Below are 20,613 nucleotides of genomic sequence, written 5' to 3' on the forward strand. Positions count from 1 at the left end.
CAGATTTTCAGTAAAAATAGTTGTTTTTGGAGGAAATCACAGGAAAAATCAATACCATAAAAATGCATTTGTATTTTTCCCCCTTTGTGGGTAGCTATAGGTAAAACGTTAAATAAATATATATTTTTATTTTATTTTAGAGTTTTAAATAAATACAAATATAGAGATCAAATATACAGCAAACATTTCATCCCTAGTCCAGTAGGAGGTGCTAAAAACACAAAATGATAAAAAGATCACATGTCGTGTGCAACCGGAAGTGACCGCGAATCAGGAAGAAAACAATAACAACATCACGTGTTCATCAGCGCAGAGTCTGTGAGACGCGCTTAACTTTTAACAATATATTTAAACACAGTCTCAGATTAACAACACATACACATGCATATACATGCAGAACTGTATAATAAAGCTTCTAAATGTGTCGAGCTGTTATCTGCAGCGTTTGATGATAATAAATACCGGATTTTCAGGGGATTTCCACTGGGTTTCGCTTTCGGTTCCTGAAGATCTCTGGAAGTCTGTAGAGATGGAGGAGAAACACATGCAGCTCATCTCTCTGCTGAGGCAGGATAAAGACCAGCTGTGGACAGAGCCTTTCATTTCTGACCAGCAGAAGATCCGGGTGAGTGGAACAGTCAATTAACCCTGCTTTTACTACAGATATACTATAGTTAAACCATGGTATTACTACAGATATACTATAGTTAAACCATGGTATTACTACAGATATACTATAGTTAAACCATGGTATTACTACAGATATTGCCCCATGGTATTACTACAGATATACTATAGTTAAACCATGGTATTACTACAGATATACTATAGTTACACCATGGTATTACTACAGATATACTATAGTTAAACCATGGTATTACTACAGATATACTATAGTTAAACCATGGTATTACTACAGATATACTATAGTTAAACCATGGTATTACTACAGATATACTATAGGTACACCATGCTATTACTACCGATATACTATAGTTAAACCATGCTATTACTACAGATATACTATAGTTAAACCATGCTATTACTACAGATATACTATAGGTACACCATGCTATTACTACAGATATACTATAGTTAAACCATGCTATTACTACAGATATACTATAGTTAAACCATGCTATTACTACAGATATACTATAGTTACACCATGCTATTACTACAGATATACTATAGTTAAACCATGGTATTACTACAGATATACTATAGTTAAACCATGGTATTACTACAGATAAACTATAGTTACACCATGGTATTACTACAGATATACTATAGTTAAACCATGCTATTACTACAGAGATCCTATAGTTAAACCATGCTTTTACTACAGATATACTATAGTTAAACCATGCTATTACTACAGATATACTATAGTTAAACCATGCTTTTACTACCGATATACTATAGTTACACCATGCTTTTACTACAGATATACTATAGTTAAACCATGCTTTTACTACAGATATACTATAGTTAAACCATGCTATTACTACAGATATACTATAGTTAAACCATGCTATTACTACAGATATACTATAGTTAAACCATGCTATTACTACAGATATACTATAGTTAAACCATGCTTTTACTACAGATATACTATAGTTAAACCATGGTATTACTACAGATATACTATAGTTAAACCATGCTATTACTACAGATATACTATAGTTAAACCATGGTATTACTACAGATATACTATAGTTAAACCATGCTATTACTACAGATATACTATAGTTAAACCATGCTATTACTAGATATACTATAGGTACACCATGCTATTACTAAAGATATACTATAGTTAAACCATGCTATTACTAGATATACTATAGGTACACCATGCTATTACTACAGATATACTATAGTTAAACCATGCTATTACTACAGATATACTATAGTTAAACCATGCTATTACTACAGATATACTATAGGTACACCATGCTATTACTACATATATACTATAGTTACACCATGCTTTTACTACAGCTATACTATAGTTAAACCATGCTTTTACTACAGCTATACTATAGTTAAACCATGCTATTACTACAGATATACTATAGTTAAACCATGCTATTACTACAGATATACTATAGTTAAACCATGCTATTACTACAGATATACTATAGTTAAACCATGCTTTTACTACAGATATACTATAGTTAAACCATGCTTTTACTACAGATATACTATAGTTAAACCATGGTATTACTACATATATACTATAGTTAAACCATGGTATTACTACAGATATACTATAGTTAAACCATGTATTACTACAGATATACTATAGTTAAACCATGTATTACTACAGATATACTATAGTTAAACCATGCTATTACTACAGATATACTATAGTTAAACCATGCTATTACTACAGATATACTATAGTTAAACCATGCTTTTACTACAGATATACTATAGTTAAACCATGCTTTTACTACAGATATACTATAGTTAAACCATGGTATTACTACATATATACTATAGTTAAACCATGGTATTACTACAGATATACTATAGTTAAACCATGTATTACTACAGATATACTATAGTTAAACCATGGTATTACTACAGATATACTATAGTTAAACCATGTATTACTACAGATATACTATAGTTAAACCATGGTATTACTACAGATATACTATAGTTAAACCATGTATTACTACAGATATACTATAGTTAAACCATGGTATTACTACAGATATACTATAGTTAAACCATGTATTACTACAGATATACTATAGTTAAACCATGGTATTACTACATATATACTATAGTTAAACCATGGTATTACTACAGATATACTATAGTTAAACCATGGTATTACTACAGATATACTATAGTTAAACCATGTATTACTACAGATATACTATAGTTAAACCATGGTATTACTACAGATATACTATAGTTAAACCATGTATTACTACAGATATACTATAGTTAAACCATGGTATTACTACAGATATACTATAGTTAAACCATGCTATTACTACAGATATACTATAGTTAAACCATGGTATTACTACATATATACTATAGTTAAACCATGGTATTACTACAGATATACTATAGTTAAACCATGCTATTACTACAGATATACTATAGTTAAACCATGGTATTACTACAGATATATTATAGTTAAACCATGGTATTACTACAGATATACTATAGTTAAACCATGGTATTACTACAGATATACTATAGTTAAACCATGTATTACTACAGATATACTATAGTTAAACCATGGTATTACTACATATATACTATAGTTAAACCATGGTATTACTACAGATATACTATAGTTAAACCATGTATTACTACAGATATACTATAGTTAAACCATGGTAAACACAAATTAACCATGGTTTTGCAACACTAACCACTGTTTAACCATGGTATTTGTAGTAAGTAAACATTTATATAGCACCTTTCAAGACAGAGCCTGACGCTTCAAGGCCTTAAAAACAAGCAACAAAATCTTAAAATCAATTCTAAAACTCACAGGCAACCAGTGAAGAGCAGCAAGAATCAGTGTAATGTGCTCTCTTTTCTTAGTACATTACCCAGGGGTAACATGTAGATAGTAAACAGAAGGGGGCCCAAAATAGATCCCTGAGGAACCCCACAAAAAACTATAAAACTGTGGTTATACAAATGGTAGTAAATACACCAAAAAACCATGGTTACTACAATTTTACTATAATAAAACCATGGTTAATTTTCATAAGGGAAAGTCACTTTAGGGTAACGCTTTATTTGTACTGACATGTACTATTTTATACATGTACTGACTATAATAATAATAATAATAATACAATATGCATAATTACATGCAAGTAACCCTAAGCCAAAAAGTTTAAAACATAACAGAAATGATTTAGACATTTAGATTTGATATTGTTTTTGAAATCAGATATCTGCATAGTTATGACTGGACACACTGGCATCTAACAATGCCTTGGGGAAAAAAACTGTTAATCTTAAATAAAGCATATGTAAATAAACCCAAATAGGAAATAAAACCGTTATTGCATAAGCATGTGTCCTAAACTCCTGAAACATTGCTGTCTCATATTTTACAGCAATATCTGCAATTTATGAAAGAAATCAATCAAATCTGTGTGTGTGAAAAAAAAAATGACCCCCTTTAATTTTAATTGTTAATATTTTCATAAGTAGCTGCAACTTTACACATTTACACAAGTAGCTGATTACAATTACATTTATTTTGGGTAACACTTTATTTACGGTGTCATTGTTATTGTTACGGTGTCATTGTTACACATTTTACATGTGCTTAATTAATTATAACATAATTATGCATAATTATTACATGCAAGTAACCCTAATTCTAACCCTAACCATAAAGTACATGTAGTTATTTAATATTACTCAGTACTTAAATGTGTAATTACACTGTAACAAGGACACCTTCAAATAAAGTGTAACCTTATTTTGTAATTGAATTATGTAATTTAGTCACATGTAACAAGTTACTTCCCAACTCTAGCCTTTAACGTGTTTATTTGACTTCATGTGTTCAGGAACTGGCTCAGAAATACGTGTCAGCCACTGAGTTTACTCTGGAGGAGGTGATATCAACTCTGGAGAGCATCAGAGCAGAGAGGAAAGATGAAGGGAATAAAGAGTTGAAAGAGACAGCAGTGGCCTCGCTGGAGCTCCACCTGCCCAAAACAGCAGAGGTACTGATGCATTCACATCCACTTACTCTACACGGACAGTAACGAAGTACCGTATTGACCTGATTATAAGACGACCCCCCCTTTTTAAAGATGTTTTTTGAAAACCAAATCTTGTGTTTTAGTAAGAAATAATACTATTTTAAGTTTGGTTTTGAATGTATGGGAAATACCGGTAAAATGTACAAACAATCACATTTAAAAATATACACTTTTTGATATACCATAAAAATAACAGGTAGCCCATCTGAATTATGTAACAATTAGTCTATCCATCTCATAATAGCCTACCAAATTTTTTTCATATGTATTTCCAAGAAAAAAACATTGTCTTATATTTGGGTCAATACGGTACTTTTTTACTTGATTACTGTATTTAAGTACAGTTTTTAAGTATCTGCACTTTATCTTTTTCTGGAAACTTCTGCTTTTAACTTCACTACATTTAAAAGACAAATATCGTACTTTTCACTCCACTACATTTCTATCAAGGTCCTAGAAGTAGAAAGTCGTTACTATGTAGCAGTTTTGAAAGTCTGTGTTTTTCTTTCCTTCTCTAAAATGCAACTTTTCTGAACTTTTTTCTGAAAAACAAGTAATCACTAATGTAGGGTTACGTGAAGTGATTTCCCAGCATTTTTTGAACACTAACTAGTTGCAGATGTGATATTTATTTACAATAATTCAATAATAAGAAGTTGTGGTATATATTAGATACAATATTGTCTGGTTTTGCTAAATTGTGTAAACATTTCTATAGTTTTAATTTCTATAGGTTTTAACATTCTAAAGCTCTTACATACTACAAGCTATAAGTAATAGAGTTGTGTACTTTGTCCACCTAATTTATCTCATGATTTGTTGTTGTTTTATTGTTTTTTGTTTTGTTTTTAAGATTAAGAAAAGGAAAGGTCAATTAAAAACCAAACTGGACATCACCACGCAAGAGCTGAAGAGACAGTAAGTTTAAAACTGGACTGAAGCCCATTTCTTTGGAGGCCCGGAATAGAAAAATGTAAAAAGTAATTGTGACATTTTTAAGATATTTCCAGATGTAGACTCTTCGTGTGATCGCTGTGGGCTTGCACCATGTGTTTTAGAGCTGTTCGAAGCTATCAACCTACTGGAAAACTTGCAGCTCTAAGAAAAAAGTCAGAATACAAAGATATGAGCTCAAAACTGTGAGAAAAAAATCTGAATTGTGAAATATAAACTCAGAATTCTGAAAAGAAAAGTCAAATAAGTTTGCAAATCTGAGATATAAACTGAGAATTGTGAAATTAAAAAATCACAATTACCTTTTCAAATTTTTATTCTGTGGTGGAAAAAACTGATGTAAACTCAGAAATCAGAGGAGAAAAGTGTTAAACTCTGAATTGCGAGATATAAACTTCAAATTTTGAGAAAAACGTCAGAATTGTGAGATGAAAAGTTACCTTTTTTGTTTTTTATTCCATGGCAAAAATAAAAAAAGTCATAATTGCAGGGTATAAACTTGTGAGATAAACTCAAAATTGTAAAAAAAAAAAAAATAGGCTGAATTCTGTGTTTATCTCTGTCTGAATTGTGAGATAAAGTTACAATTACCATTTTTTAAAATTTTATTCCATGACAGAAACGGGCTTCTATACATTTCTGTTACATTCATTTAAATATTTTTGTTTTCAGTCTTTGTGTTTAATTTTAAACTTATTCTGCTTTAAAGGATCAGTGAGGAGTATGGATTCAAACACTTTAATCTGATTTTGACGGGAAAAGCACTGTCTCCAGGTAAATACTTCATGTTTATATTAGAGCCTTTATTCGTAGATGTATTAATTACTGCACATTGTAACACTATCCGTGTTTGTTTAAGGAAAGAGGCTTGATGAACAGAATGTGAAGAACAACAGTAAGATCATGGTGCTGGTTGTGTCCTCGGAGCAGGAGAAGACTGAGATGCTGAAGAGCGAGGAGAAGAAGCGCCAGCAAGATGAAGGATTTCAGAGAACGCAGAAGGGCTTCCAGATCCTGTCGGAGAGAGGTGAACCTTCAATATACAGTCACAAGACATTCTCCAGCGACTCGGTTTTTCACAAAATCTGTGATGCAAAATCAATAAGACACTTTTTATTTTTTGCAATCCTGTTTGATTCGTCATTTAACTTCAAAATAATCACAAAAAAGCACCATTTAAAGTTATTGATTCGTTAATATGATAAAGAAAATGCATGAATTTAAAAAAGTGCAGAACGTTCTTAATTTTAAGAGTTATGCACGCACACAGAAAGCAGCTTTTTTTTTATATCAAAACTTAATTTTTGATTAGTAATATGCATTGCTAAGAACTTCATTTGAACAACTTTAAAGGTGATTTTCTCAATATTTAGATTTTTTTTTTTTAGATGCACCCTCAGATTCCAGATTTTCAAATAGTTGCATCTCGGCCAAATATTGTCTTATTTATTCAGCTTTCAGATGATGTAGAAATCTCAATTTCGAAAAATTGACACTTAAGACTGGTTTTGTGGTCCAGGGTCACATATACAGTATGTATTGTATCTTACTATAATTTCTGTATCCATCAGACGGGAGTGAAGATCCAACCACCACCCCGTTCTTAGAGATCGCCGATCAGAAAGGAAATCCGCTGCAGATCCCTGACAGCGAGAGGAAGGTGAATCCCATCGTCTTCATGTTACTGTCAAGAGTTGTGCTATAAATGTGTCTTCCAGTCTTCTGAATCTCACAGAGATGCATGCATACAGTATCTCCTTATGAATTGGTGTGATTTTCTTTTCTCTTAATGCATTGCTTAGTTTGAGTTTGCTTGCATTAATGTCTGATCTCTTGTATCGATCAGGCTCTGATCCTGGCCATGGGTTTCCATGAGAAAGGTCGAGCTCTGATGAAGAAGAGGAACCACAGCGCTGCTCTTTCTCACCTGCAGCAGGCCGACGAACAGTTCAAGTACGACTTTATCAAACATTACCGACAGCATGAGAAAGCATGTAGAATAAAAGAATCAAACCTTAGAATCAATCAGAACTGCTCACTATTCAAGCTCAGGTTTCATTCCAGCATCAATAGAACAAAACACTCACTTTTCTGGCTGTATATTTGCAAAAAAGCAAAGAGCAATCATCATACAATCAAAATGTAAATAAATGCATGAAAAACCGCCAATTACAGTTCAGTATGCATTATGCAAATAATCCAGTGACATCAGCGCTGTCTTCTGAAGAGCTGCTTTATTGCTGATTCCAATCTGTTTCATAATTGATCAACTTTGAAATATCAACACTGTTATTGAACTGAATTGAATCAACATTGAGCTGAATAATGACTATTTTCTGAAATTGTCTTCTTATAGAATGTGACTCTTGTAGAATATGATTCATTTAAATCTTGCAAGGCCTTTGATTCTTCTGGAATACAGCTCCTTTGATTCTTAGAGTATCAATCATTTGACTCTTATTATATACGACTCATTTCATTGATTATATTATAGAATACAATGTATTTGGTTCTTTAGCAAGTCGTTTGATTCTTAGAATATGACTCATTTAAATCTTATAGAATACATCGCTAGAATATGATGCCTTTGATTCTTAGAATATGACTCATTTGTTTCTATAGAATCCACTCTTTTGACTTTAGAATATGACTCATTTGATTCTTTTTAGAATATGACTCATTTAAATCTTATAGAATACATCGCTAGAATATGATGCCTTTGATTCTTAGAATATGACTCATTTGATTCTATAGAATCCAACACCTCTTTTGATTTTAGAATATGACTCATTTGATTCTTTTTAGAATACGACTCATTTAAATCTTATAGAATGTGACACCTTTGATTCTTGTAGAATGTTTTTTTTTATTCTTAGAATATGACTCATTTGATTCAACTCCTTTGATTCTTGAAAAATATTACTGCTGATTAGAGTCTTAGAATATGACTCATTTGAATCTTGTAGAATACGACTCCTTTTATTCTCCTTGTAGAATACGACTCCTTTTATTCCTTGTAGAATAATACAGCTGGTTAGGTTCTTAGAATATGACTCATTTGAATCTTGTAGAATACGACTCCTTTGATTCTTGTAGAATAATACAGCTGGTTAGGTTCTTAGAATATGACTCATTTGATTCTTGTAGAATATGACTCATTTGAATCTTGTAGAATACGACTCATTTGATTTTTGTAGACTATATATGACTTGTTTGATTCTTTGAATATGACTCATTTGATTCTTATATTACACAACTCCTTTGATTCTTGTAGAAATGGCTCATTTGATACTTGTATAATACATTGCAATAGACTATGGTTGATTTGATTGGTTTAAGACCTGAGGAGTGTTAATCCAGTGCTGTGATCATTATCTTGAATGCATCTGCTAATGTTTGTTGATGTGTGTGTTGAACAGTAAGTGTAACTCGGCGCTGCTGAAGACGGTGGATAACTACGCTGTTCTGCAGCTGGATGTGGTTTGGTGTTATCAGGCTCTGCAGCAGCTCGACTGTCTGAACGATGCTAGAGAGCGTCTGGAACGAGCCGAGGACTGCTTCAAGAGATGCTACGGAGAGCAGCAGAGCCGTCTGCAGCAGATCAAGGTCTGAGAAACACCTCGAGCATCTGAACGCTGAGCTTCACACACACACACACACACACACACGCATGTGTTTACAGCGTATACCTTGTGTTTCTGGCTCTCAGGGTCACACCGGAGGAGAGGACGTGCTGTTTCTGAGGCTCTATCTGCTCCAGAGTCTGCTGGCCTATCATGATGGCAAAAAGAACCAAGCATTAAACAAGCTCAGTAAGGTAAATGCTTACATTTTTAATTATTTGTCTCTATTACTGTGTTTATTTAGTTTGATTACTAAACTCAAAAGAGCATCAAGGGCTAGTACTGCAGATTGTGATTCATCCCAGTGATCTGAATCTTTTGATTCTTGTTCAGTGATACACCAGTAGATGGAAACCGGTGAGAGTATCTTTGAATCGTTCACCCAACACATTTGTTCATGAAATAAAACCCACATCATGTGTATGTTCACATTAATGCTAATAAAAATATAATAAAAAAATATATTTCATTAAAGAAATGTTTGAAAAGCTGTTTTAGGAATCATGAATTATTATTGTTATTATTTATTTATTTATATTTTCATAAAAATTTTATATATTTCATTGTTCATACAGAAATGTGTTTAATTCTAAACAATAAAATACAAAATAAATAAATAGATTTTAAAAATCCAATAAATAAACAAATATAAAATAAAAAAATTGATAGAAAATAAAAATACATTTGATATTTTTCATAAAATGAGCTATTTTTTTTTATATAAAATAACTAAATAAATGCATTTAAAAATCCAACCAATAAATAACTGTGTTGGTCAGGTGGAGGAGCTGTATGGTCAGCTGTGTCTGGACCTGGACCCTGAGAAGATGCTCCAGCTGAAGACTCTGGGTTTCTCGGAGCAGGAGGCGCGTCTGGGTCTGAGAGCCTGTCGAGGAGACGTGGAGGCGGCAGAGAGGCTCATCACGCAGAGGAAGAAGGTGCTGCAGAGCAAACATATTCATAAAACACTACGGCCTTTCCTCACGTGAGTTAAACATGAGCTGCTGTCTCATCAGGAGAAGAAGCGAGAGCGGGAGAAGAGGAGGCAACGTCTGCAGGACATCAACACTCTGGTGGAGCTGGGCTTCAGTAAGAGAGACGCCGCCAGAGCCCTCCATCAGAGCAGAGGAGACGTGGACAAGGCCTACAGGGTCAGAACACACACACACACACACACACACACACACACACACACACACATATATACACACACACACACACACACACACACACACACACTCACTCTCACACACACACACACACACACACACACTCACTCACTCACTCACACTCACGCACACACACACACACACACACACTCACACACACACACACACACACACACACACACACACACACTCTCACACACACACACTCACTCACTCACTCACTCACTCACTCACTCACTCACTCACGCACACACACACACACACACACTCACACACACACACACACTCTCACACATACACATACACACACACACTCTCACACATACACACACAAAAAAAGAAAAAAGAACAGAACAGACATAACAGATGAGCAATAAACAGAAACAAAAAAACTTTTTTAAAAACGTTGTTGAATACAAAACAAATTTCTAAAAAATTAATATGTATATTATGCATATTTATAAAATATTTTGATTTGTTTTGTTAAAATTTACATTGAAAGAAAATAAAAAATGTTTTATAAAAAAATAAATACAAAAACAAAATTCTAGATTTTTTTCAGTCCCCCCCCCCCCCCCCAAAAAAAAAAAAAAAAAATTGAAGAAAAAAATAAATGAAACAAATTAATACAAGGGTTTATTTTAATTTATAGATTTAAAAAAAAAATAATAATAATTTATATAGAATAATTTTTATTTTTATATAGAATAAAAAATAAAACAAAAACAATACATAATCAAAACCTCTTTTCAGATTTTTAAACAATTTTACAAAAGAAAAAACTACTTAAACTATATGCATATTTATATTATGCATGAATAAAAATTACCATTGTTTATTATTAATAAAAATAAAGAAATATGATGTATAAATGCATCCACAAACATGTATAAACATATATTTGAAAAATATTTTTTTAAATTTGTAAAAAAAAAAACAATTGCAACAAAAAAAGAGAATATGAGAGAATTTTTAAAAACACAAATAGATATGCATATATAACTGTATCCACAAACATATATAAACATATGAACGTGTGTGTGTATGTGTATAGACATCACAAGATTTTTAAAACAGAAAAATAAATAGATGAATACAAAAAATAATACATAAATATGCATAAATAAAAAATGCCATTATTTATTATTGAATAAAAAATGCATATATAACTGCATCCATAAATAATTTTGAAGTGGAAACATATGTAGGAGCCAATGTGTTAATGTCGATGTATTTTGGGCTGTCATCACTTGGGGGCAGTATGTGCACATAGGGTTTTTTAAGTTGGTGTTTCATTCACGTAGAGTGAGCAGGGTTGGTGCATGGAACGTATACCGTTTTTACCACACTTCGGGAAGCTAAGGTGTCCACCATTCATCATTGCAAGTATGTATTTATATTATGTTCAATAAAGTAATCTTAGACTGAAATCTACATGAAGACTGGACATTGGATGTGTGTGTAAAGTGTGCATGCTACATTCCAAGCCTTCGGCAGTTAGCTGCTGATACAAGATAGTAAAGATAAAAATAAGATGTCAGTGTTGAATGTGTGGCATGAGCTGATAGAGACTGAAGGATGTTTGTGATGTTGTTCTGCAGGTTCTGCTGGACAGCGCTGAAGCTCAGAGTTCAGACACACAGACTAACCTGGATCAGGTGTGTTTCTGGGTGTGTGTTCATGCATGAATCCAGCTGTGAGATCAGGATGATGCTGATGATTCTGTGTGTGTTTGAGCAGCTGCTGGCGCTGGGCTTTCAGCAGGACTCAGCGCTGAGGATCATGGGAGACGATCTGGCCCAGGCCACACAGATGCTGCTGGATAACCAGGGTGTGGTTCCTCCGGACCTGCTGTCTCCATCACCTCCATCCTCCTCCTCCGAGGAGCCCAGCACCTCCTACGACTCCACCGGTTAGACCTGCATCCGCTCGTGATCAATGAAAACAGACATAATATGCATATACAACATACAGAAAAATGATCTGTTTAGTGTTTTAAAAAACTTTTTACATTAGAAAAAAATAGATTAAAAAATATGGATATTTAAAAAAAAACATTATATATATAAATACATACACACACATAATATATGATCAACAAAGATTAAAAACAAAAAAAATGACATTAATACAAAAAAATCATAAAAATAAACAAATTATAAAAATATTTAAAATAATATTTAAAAATGTACATATGTCAACTGTTATATATATATATATATATATATATATATATATAATATAGAAAAGAGAAGCCAGACACAATATATCGTCAAGAAACAGAAACAAATCAGATTTTTTTTAAATAGGAAAAATGTAAATAATACAAGTATATATATATATATATATATACATATTTAAGAAAATTATTTAAAAAACAAAAAAAGAAAAATTAGATGAATGCTAAAAAAATTTATAACTACACATTACAAATTAGAATCATAGAAATATATATTTATATATATATAAGAAAATTATTTCAAAAACACAAAAAAGGAGAGTTATTAGTAATAAAAATAAATGTCTATATAACTATCCCCAAACAATAATACATTATAATTTATAATAAGTAAAGATATAAAAGCTATAAAAATAACAATAAATTCAAACTTAAAAAATGTATAAAAATATATATTATGCACATAATATACAGTTCATATGTGTGTGTATATATATGTTTATTTATTATTTATTAATAAGTAAGATTTATAAACAATTATCTTTAGTATTTATTTAGTCATTTATTATTGCTGTATCTATTAATAATGATCTGTTTGATGTAAATGATGATGAGTGCGAGCTGCAGGTGTTTGAGGAGCTGTGTTTGTGTTCAGCGTCCGGCTCGAGTCGTCTGGACGAGGAGCTGGTGAACGAGGCTCTGGAGGACATTCCCAGACATGAAGAAGATTATCTGGATCTGACGCTGGACGAGGAGAAGCAGCTGATGGAGCAGATCAGATCCAGTCTGGAGAAACAGAGCTCCTCCTCCGGATAAAACCAGTTCAGAGGCGTTCAGCGTTCATTAACCAGTGGAGAATGTATCGAAGACTCGATCAAAACAAGAAAAGAACCTTGGATTTATACAATGATAATAATTTGAGTAATACTTTGAAGCGATTGATAGAGCGATTGATTTCTCTTTAATGATTGGCTGAAGGGAATGTGTTTGTTTGGTTTGATGGTGATCGGTTCAGTTGAAGCGCTTTCTTTTGTTCTGGTTTATAATGTTCAGCTTCAGATGTTTGTTGAACGTGATGCAATAAAGATTCGCTCGTTCTGAACGCTGACAGTGTCCACATCTTTTATTCTCATTACACTTTAAAAAAATTAAATTTGAGTTGTGAATAAGAAAAAAGTTTATTGGAATATGTTCCTTAGTATTTAATTGTGAAATTGACAAGTAATGTGAAAATTGTGTCCAAGTAGTTGTCATATATTTATTTTTTGTGGTTTTATTTTATTTGACATTTGTCATTTAAAATGAACTAGCGATTTCAAAATTCAATTTTTAAATATTTCTAAAAAATTGTCTTTTCTGCTCGGCAAGGCTGCATTTATTTGATCAGAAATACAGTAAAACAGTGAAATATTATTCTAATGTAAAACAGCTGTTTTCTGTGTGAATATGTGTTAAACTGTAATTTATTTCTGTGATCTGCAGCTGTATTTTCAGCATCATTACTCCAGTCTTCAGTGTCACATGATCTTCAGAAATCATAATAATATACTGATTTACTGATCAACAAACATTTCTGATTATTATCAATGTTGAAAACATTAATATTTTTGTGGAAACTGTGATGCATTTTATTTTTCAGGATTCACAGATGAATAGAAAGTTCAAAAGAACAGCATTTATTTGAAATAGAAATCTACTGTAACATTATAAATGTCTTTACTGACACTTTTGATCAATTTAATGCATCCATGATTAATAAAAATATTAATTTATTAAAAAAAGAGCAAACCCAAACGTTTGAAGAGTAGAGAGCGTGTTTAAATGTGAGGCTGAACTGATGTTGATGGCGGTGTGATGAAGTCCAGAGACAGACACAGAGACTCTTGTGTGATAAAATACCATCTTGACTGTGGTTTTGAGAGTTTATTTTACATATTGAGAGAGAAACGGGGGTCACGGGGAGGATGGAGGGTTTAGAAGTAGTTGACGACCCTGCGGATGGACTGGATGTTGGGATTCTGCGCCTGCCACTCGTTATGACTGCAGTAATTACCTCGCTCCACGATGTACATGCGGCCGCGGAAGTTCGGCTCTTCATACATCACCCACCTGAAGATCAGACCACACCACAGACATAAAGGTCAAATATGTGACCCTGGACCACAAAACCAGTCATAACAGTCAATTTTTGGAAATTGAGATTTATACATCATCTGAAAGCTGAATAAATAATCTCTCCATTGATGTATGGTTTGTTATGATAGGACAATATTTGTCTGAGATACAACTATTAGAAAATCTGGAATCTGAGGGAGCAAAAAAATCTAAATATTGAGAAAATCTCCTTTAAAGTTGTTCAAATGAAGCTCTTAGCAATGCATATTACTAATCAAAAATTAAGTTTTGATATATTTACAGTAGGAAATTTACTAAATATCTTCATGGAACATGATCTTAATATCCTAATGATTTTTGTCAATCAACTGAAATATAATTAAGTACTAACATTAAAATAAACAAAGAAATAAATAAAACGAAAAATCTAAGCTTAACAGAAATATCAAAAGGAACTAAGAAATCACATTAACTAAAAAATATATAACTGAAATAAAGCTGATTCAAAATAAAATGATAAAATGTGAATATTAATGAAAACTTAAAAAAAAAACAGAAAAATGTTTAAGTTAAAGCGCTAAAATCAATAAAAAAAATAAAAAATAAATATAAATATGAATATTTAAAAAAATAAAAAGACAAAAGCATATGATATGATATTAATTAAACATTAAGCTAAATATAAATATCAAAAGAAACTAATAAAAATGGAAAAAAGCACATTAACTAATACAAAAACGATGATAATTGATATAAAGCTGAAACAAAAAATAAAATAAAAAGATAAAATATTAATATTAAGGAAAACTTGAACTTCAAAAAAAATTGTAAAACTAAAATTACTAAAAATAAAAATAAATAGAAATATATAGAAAATAAAAAGACAAGCATATAACAACAAACTAAAAAACTAAAAATAGAAATACAGCTGAAATAAAATATGAATATTAGATGAAAAACAAACTTCAACAATAATTAGAAATGTTGCTTTGGCAACTAACAAAAATAAAAATTTAAGTTCTAAAATAAAAAATAAAAAAGTAAATAGAAATAATACAACAGACTAATAGAGATGACAAAATAAACTAAAACCAAGACAAATGTTGGTCATTTAAATAAAGTGAATAAAGTAAAGAATGAATATTAGATGAATAAATTCAAAAACTTTAAATTAAATAAGTTTACAAAATAAGTACTAAATAAAACAAACTGACAATATTATTAAAACGTAAATTAAAAATATTTAAGCTAAATTCAAAATATTAATAAAGACTATAATAGTAAACAAATAACTTTTTTTTCTAGAAGAAATGCTGCACTTTATGCTATTCTTAACTTGTATAAGATTGTGGTCCATTTTTATGGTAACATTTGTACTTTTATGAGCGCATCTGTCACTAAAGTGATCATAAATGTTGAGAAGCTGGAGCCCCTGCAGCATCTGAGCATGCATCTGTGATCTCATTACACTGAACTCTGAACAGAAGGAGTGTGGAGGAGGAATATGGCATGCATGGAGAGAATGTCTCGTTAGTGCATGGGTTAATCAGACTCACGCTCCGTCTCCGAACACTCGCACTGAGTTGATGCAGTTGGTGTTGAATCCGCGGCTCTGAAGGAAGGGACAGTCGTCACACAGATCCATGCACTGCCCCGTGTAGTTACAGCCCTCGAACAGCTGCATGCGGTACTGCTCGCCGTGCTGAAGGAAAACAGAAGAGAGATCATGACCTCGAGATGCTTCTCGTGTCATCCTGCCGTGTTTGGTGCACTGAAGCCCTTGATACTGTGTTAGACTTCAGGTGCAGATTTCACTACAAATCGTTCAAATATTTCTAAAGTATGAAGTACAGGATACAATATTGAATGATATAAGCCGACCACATCCCAATCTCAAAAAAAGAAAAGAAAAATAATTGATCAAATAAAATATTACTTTTTGTCAGCTTTTTGCCAACATCGACATTTTTGATAAGTTTAGCTAAGAACTCAAATTAAAAAAAAAAAAAAAATACTAAAATGACACACAACAAAATTCTTAACTAAAATTAAAATTCTGAAATATAGACATGATAAAAAAATATTAAAATTAAAACACAATACAAATAATTAATAATTATTAACAAAATTAGTAGCAAAAACTTTAAATGAAAATGAAAATAGAAAATCTAAAAATAAATACTAGGCTAATTGAAAATATATGATACCCTAAAATAACCCTGCTACTAAATGTAACGAGGTCATGTGACAGTGTTTATCATTGATTGTAGGCTATGTATTTAAAAAATGAAATAGTATATAAATCATAGGGTGTCATGCTGTTTTAATGCATGGCCTCATAAATGTGTCACAGGTCACAAGCAATTAATAATATATAAGTGTGCATACTGTGTATATTTATTATGTATATATAAAGACACACACACAGTATATATTTAGAAAATATTTACATGTATATATTTATATAATTTAAATAATAACACAAATATAAACAGTACTGGCACATATAAACTGTACACAAAAACTTTTATTGTTTTTGCAAATAAACTTCATATATATATATATATATATATACACACACACACACATACATATACACGCACACACACAAATAGAACAGAAAAATTAAGCTAGTGTTAAGAGTTTTTTTTAAGACAAACAAGCAGTTATAAAGTGAATAGAGCTGCTAGGAGGGTCAAATGAAGAAGGCAGGTGTGTTCTCACCATCCTGATTGGTTTGCAGGAGCCCATGTGGTCGTTGTGTGCGTTCCAGCGCTGGAACTCGGGGTACTCTCCGCGCTCGAGGATGAACTGCTGGCCCTTGAAGTCCGGATGATCGAAGCAGATCCAGGCGGCGCTCTCCACGCGGATAGAGTTCACCCGGTTCATGAAGCCGCGGTCCTGGAAGTTATCGCAGTCTCCATAGACCTCCAGTCTCCGGCCGGTGAAGCAGCGGCCCTCGTAAAACACGATCTGAGGAGCAGAGGCCAAATCATCAGCTGCGAGACAGCGTTTCTTATGAAGCCCTTTCAGTCCAAAAATAATGTGTTACGTCCCAGGTCTAGGGTCTGATCTTTACACCAGACTGCTTGTGTTCTCTCTTCTTTTGTTATTACTATTATTATTATTTTATATTTTTTTACAAGTCAAGATTAATGGCAGTAAATTCTGCATGCGTTCTGGCCCATGTTTTCAACTCTTCCGGCACTTATGCATCTGTATTTCATTCTTTATAATAGTTTGAATATTTTATGTATGCACGAATGTGTTTGTGTTTGAGCTCAACGAGAAATTCCAGAATTATGCAAATAAAAAATAAAATAATCAACACACAAATGGGCTTCAGGCTTGGGCCAAGGACTAAATAATAAACAAAAAACAGAATCTACCTTTTTCCTGAAAATGCTTACTATGCTACAAAAAAACCACAACAAACAAACTCTGAAGAATTGTGTCGAATACAAAAAGATGACAGAAACTCTCCAAGCCAAGGTTATTACTGTTAACTTAATCTAAAATCATTAAAAACATTACATAAACATTTAATTAAAATAAATGATAAAAATCCCACGGCAACATTTCTTTTTCATTACATTTGAATTAAAGTACCAGTGTAAACTAAAACTAAATAAAAATTAAAAACAATACATAAAAAATACTGCAACTTTAAATACCAACATAAACTAAACCTAAATAAATAAAGACTAAAACTAATGCAAAACTGAACATATTAAAAAATACTAAAATTACAATGTCAAACTGTAAATATTATGTAAAAAAGAAACAGAAACTCTCCAAGTAGAGATTTAGTTAACTAATGCATTACTTAAAATAAGATAAACATTAACTGAAATAAAGAGAATAAAAAAAACATTTATAAAAATTCAGAAAAACTAAAATAAATATTAATAAAAACTATATAGACTTTAAAAAACAACCAAAAACTAATAAAAGTGACAAAAATAGATGTAAATGCGATGTATTAACAATGACAGACTCTCCAAGCCAGAGTTATTATTAACTAAAACCATTAAGAATTCTTTTTTAATGGAAAACGTTTTTTTTTTTATTTTTTTCAGCTAGTTTCCAAGGCAACATTTCATAGCGTAAATTGACGTATTAAAATAAATACAAAATAAAGAAATAAACTAATAGTAATAAATAAAAATGAGTGAAAACTACTGTATATAAACATTTAAAACCAACAAAAACTAATAAAAATAAAATAATACACATACATATATAAAAATAAAATCTAAATATGAACAAAATGTATAATAGTCTCTCAATGACAGGCATGAAGGGGCCTAAAGGAGGTCAGAGGTCAGGGTTTGATGGATTCTGTTGACCAATCACACGCTTACCTTTCCAGAGTACTGCGACATCTCCACTGGATTGTGTCCAAACTCTCCAAAGTGTGCGAGGGAAAAGTTGGACGGGTCAATATATACGGGCGACTGGATCTCGCGAGATCCACGGCACAATGAAGAGCTTTCGGCTTCTGCTGACGCCACGCTTTCCTCGTCCTGCTGATTCTGGGCTTTGAGCGCAATAGATTCTGCTTCGCTGGACTTTGTCTCATTCTGACCGAGGAGCACATTATTCCTCTGCTTTCAGATCGAACGGATTCACAAATCAATCACAATTGAGTCGTTCATATATATATATATATATATATATGTATGTTTGTTTAGTTTTTTCCCCTTCAGTTGTTAAGGAAATATATAACTGAAATTTATTTAAATAAATTGTATTTTATTAGTTTATGTTAACAATAGTGTGTGTGTATATATATATATAAAATTTAGTATTTTAATTTTATAGTAAATTAGTCGTGATTTTTGTAACTTTTTGTTAACTTTAGTTGTTAAAAAATACATTTCATCTAGTGATTTATATTTTTTATTCCAGTTGTAGTTTTAGTAAATCACCTGAAACGAAATGAAAACGCAGTATTTAATTTGAATGTTTTTAATATTAATCAAGTACGTTACAACAGAGAAAGCCCCATCTGGGATTGTTTCTTCACATTTATAATCACACAGCCCTGCTGTTATTTCAGATTCATTATTACACGTGTAATTAGTTATTAATCAGATCATCCTGTCTGGTCTTTATCAGCATCACAATATTCATCTTGAGCGTTTATGAATCAGAGGATTGAAACCGACTATTAAACCTTCTGCTTAATTCACCGTAAATACAGAAATATTTATCTGATCTTATAAAACTGGTCTTGTTTGTTTGATCAAACAGGATGAATGTTTTTAGAGCAACACAAACCATCAAACATGCCAGAATTCATCAGATCCACTGATACTTACTGATGTTTGTGCTGATTTCCCTCCAGAATGAGGTCACTTCCTGCGGGATGATGTCATTCAGGAAGTGGCTGCTGTTAGTTCAAAGGATTTCATGAAAGACTGACAGGATGGATTAAAACAATATTCACAAGAAAACTGAAATATTCTGATTCAAATAGAAAATAAAGAAATATTTTAAAAGAAAAAAGGTTAATATTTGAATTTCTCCAGAGGCTCAATATGAATATAAACCTGGAAACAAGCCAAAAGCTTAAGCTTTTTTATATGATATTAGAGTTTTATTAATATTAAATTAGCTTTTATTTTTATATTTTTCATTTCTATTTTAACTTTAGATTTTAATATTTTTTTGGTATTTTTTTTTAAATATGTCTAGTTTTTAGTAACTTTTATTTCAGTTTTAGTTTGAATTTAAGAAATCAACAAACTAAATTGAGATGTTGCATCTGAAAATGTTTGTTTTTTAAAGTTAACACTAAACTA

At 31.7% G+C, this 20,613-nt stretch overlaps 2 protein-coding genes across 9 annotated transcripts; one reads left to right on the forward strand and one right to left on the reverse strand.

The window, feature by feature from the left end:
- The first annotated feature begins 273 nt into the window (after window positions 1-273).
- nub1 (negative regulator of ubiquitin-like proteins 1) lies at window positions 274-13,798 on the forward strand. Of its 8 annotated transcripts, XR_013783640.1 has the most exons (16): window positions 274-318; window positions 474-625; window positions 4,569-4,727; window positions 5,620-5,684; window positions 6,430-6,494; window positions 6,580-6,747; window positions 7,292-7,380; window positions 7,567-7,673; window positions 9,140-9,326; window positions 9,430-9,537; window positions 10,123-10,281; window positions 10,360-10,494; window positions 11,817-11,898; window positions 12,114-12,170; window positions 12,325-12,424; window positions 13,347-13,797. XR_013783640.1 is itself a non-coding variant. In XM_079406242.1 (15 exons), exons 2-15 carry the CDS (start codon window positions 530-532, stop codon window positions 13,505-13,507), a joined length of 1,728 nt encoding a protein of 575 aa, XP_079262368.1. In that variant the 5' UTR covers window positions 274-318; window positions 474-529; the 3' UTR covers window positions 13,508-13,798. The 8 variants fall into 8 exon arrangements, 7 of the variants coding, with proteins under 7 accessions (XP_079262368.1, XP_079262370.1, XP_079262369.1 ...); XM_079406242.1 differs by lacking the exon at window positions 11,817-11,898 and having other exon boundaries at window positions 12,253-12,424; window positions 13,347-13,798; XM_079406244.1 differs by lacking the exon at window positions 11,817-11,898 and having other exon boundaries at window positions 13,347-13,798.
- Window positions 13,799-14,664: 866 nt separating this feature from the next.
- On the reverse strand, window positions 14,665-19,191 carry crygn2 (crystallin, gamma N2; the record flags this gene model as incomplete). The annotated part of the gene is made up of 4 exons (XM_079406263.1): window positions 14,665-14,800; window positions 16,363-16,508; window positions 17,531-17,779; window positions 19,171-19,191. The coding sequence occupies 4 exons, from the start codon at window positions 19,189-19,191 to the stop codon at window positions 14,665-14,667; spliced, it is 552 nt and encodes a 183-aa protein (XP_079262389.1).
- Window positions 19,192-20,613: the final 1,422 nt, after the last annotated feature.

This window comes from Barbus barbus (assembly GCF_936440315.1).
Source record: "Barbus barbus genome assembly, chromosome: 44".
NCBI lineage: Eukaryota > Metazoa > Chordata > Actinopteri > Cypriniformes > Cyprinidae > Barbus > Barbus barbus.

Excerpts from the sequence above, each read along its gene's own strand:
- nub1 (XM_079406240.1), top strand. The coding sequence starts at position 392 with ATGCAGAACTGTATAATAAAGCTTCTAAATGTGTCGAGCTGTTATCTG. Across the intron at positions 626-4,568 it reads CTGACCAGCAGAAGATCCGG|GAACTGGCTCAGAAATACGT; the intron begins GTGAGTGGAACA and ends TCATGTGTTCAG. Across the intron at positions 4,728-5,619 it reads ACCTGCCCAAAACAGCAGAG|ATTAAGAAAAGGAAAGGTCA; the intron begins GTACTGATGCAT and ends TTTGTTTTTAAG.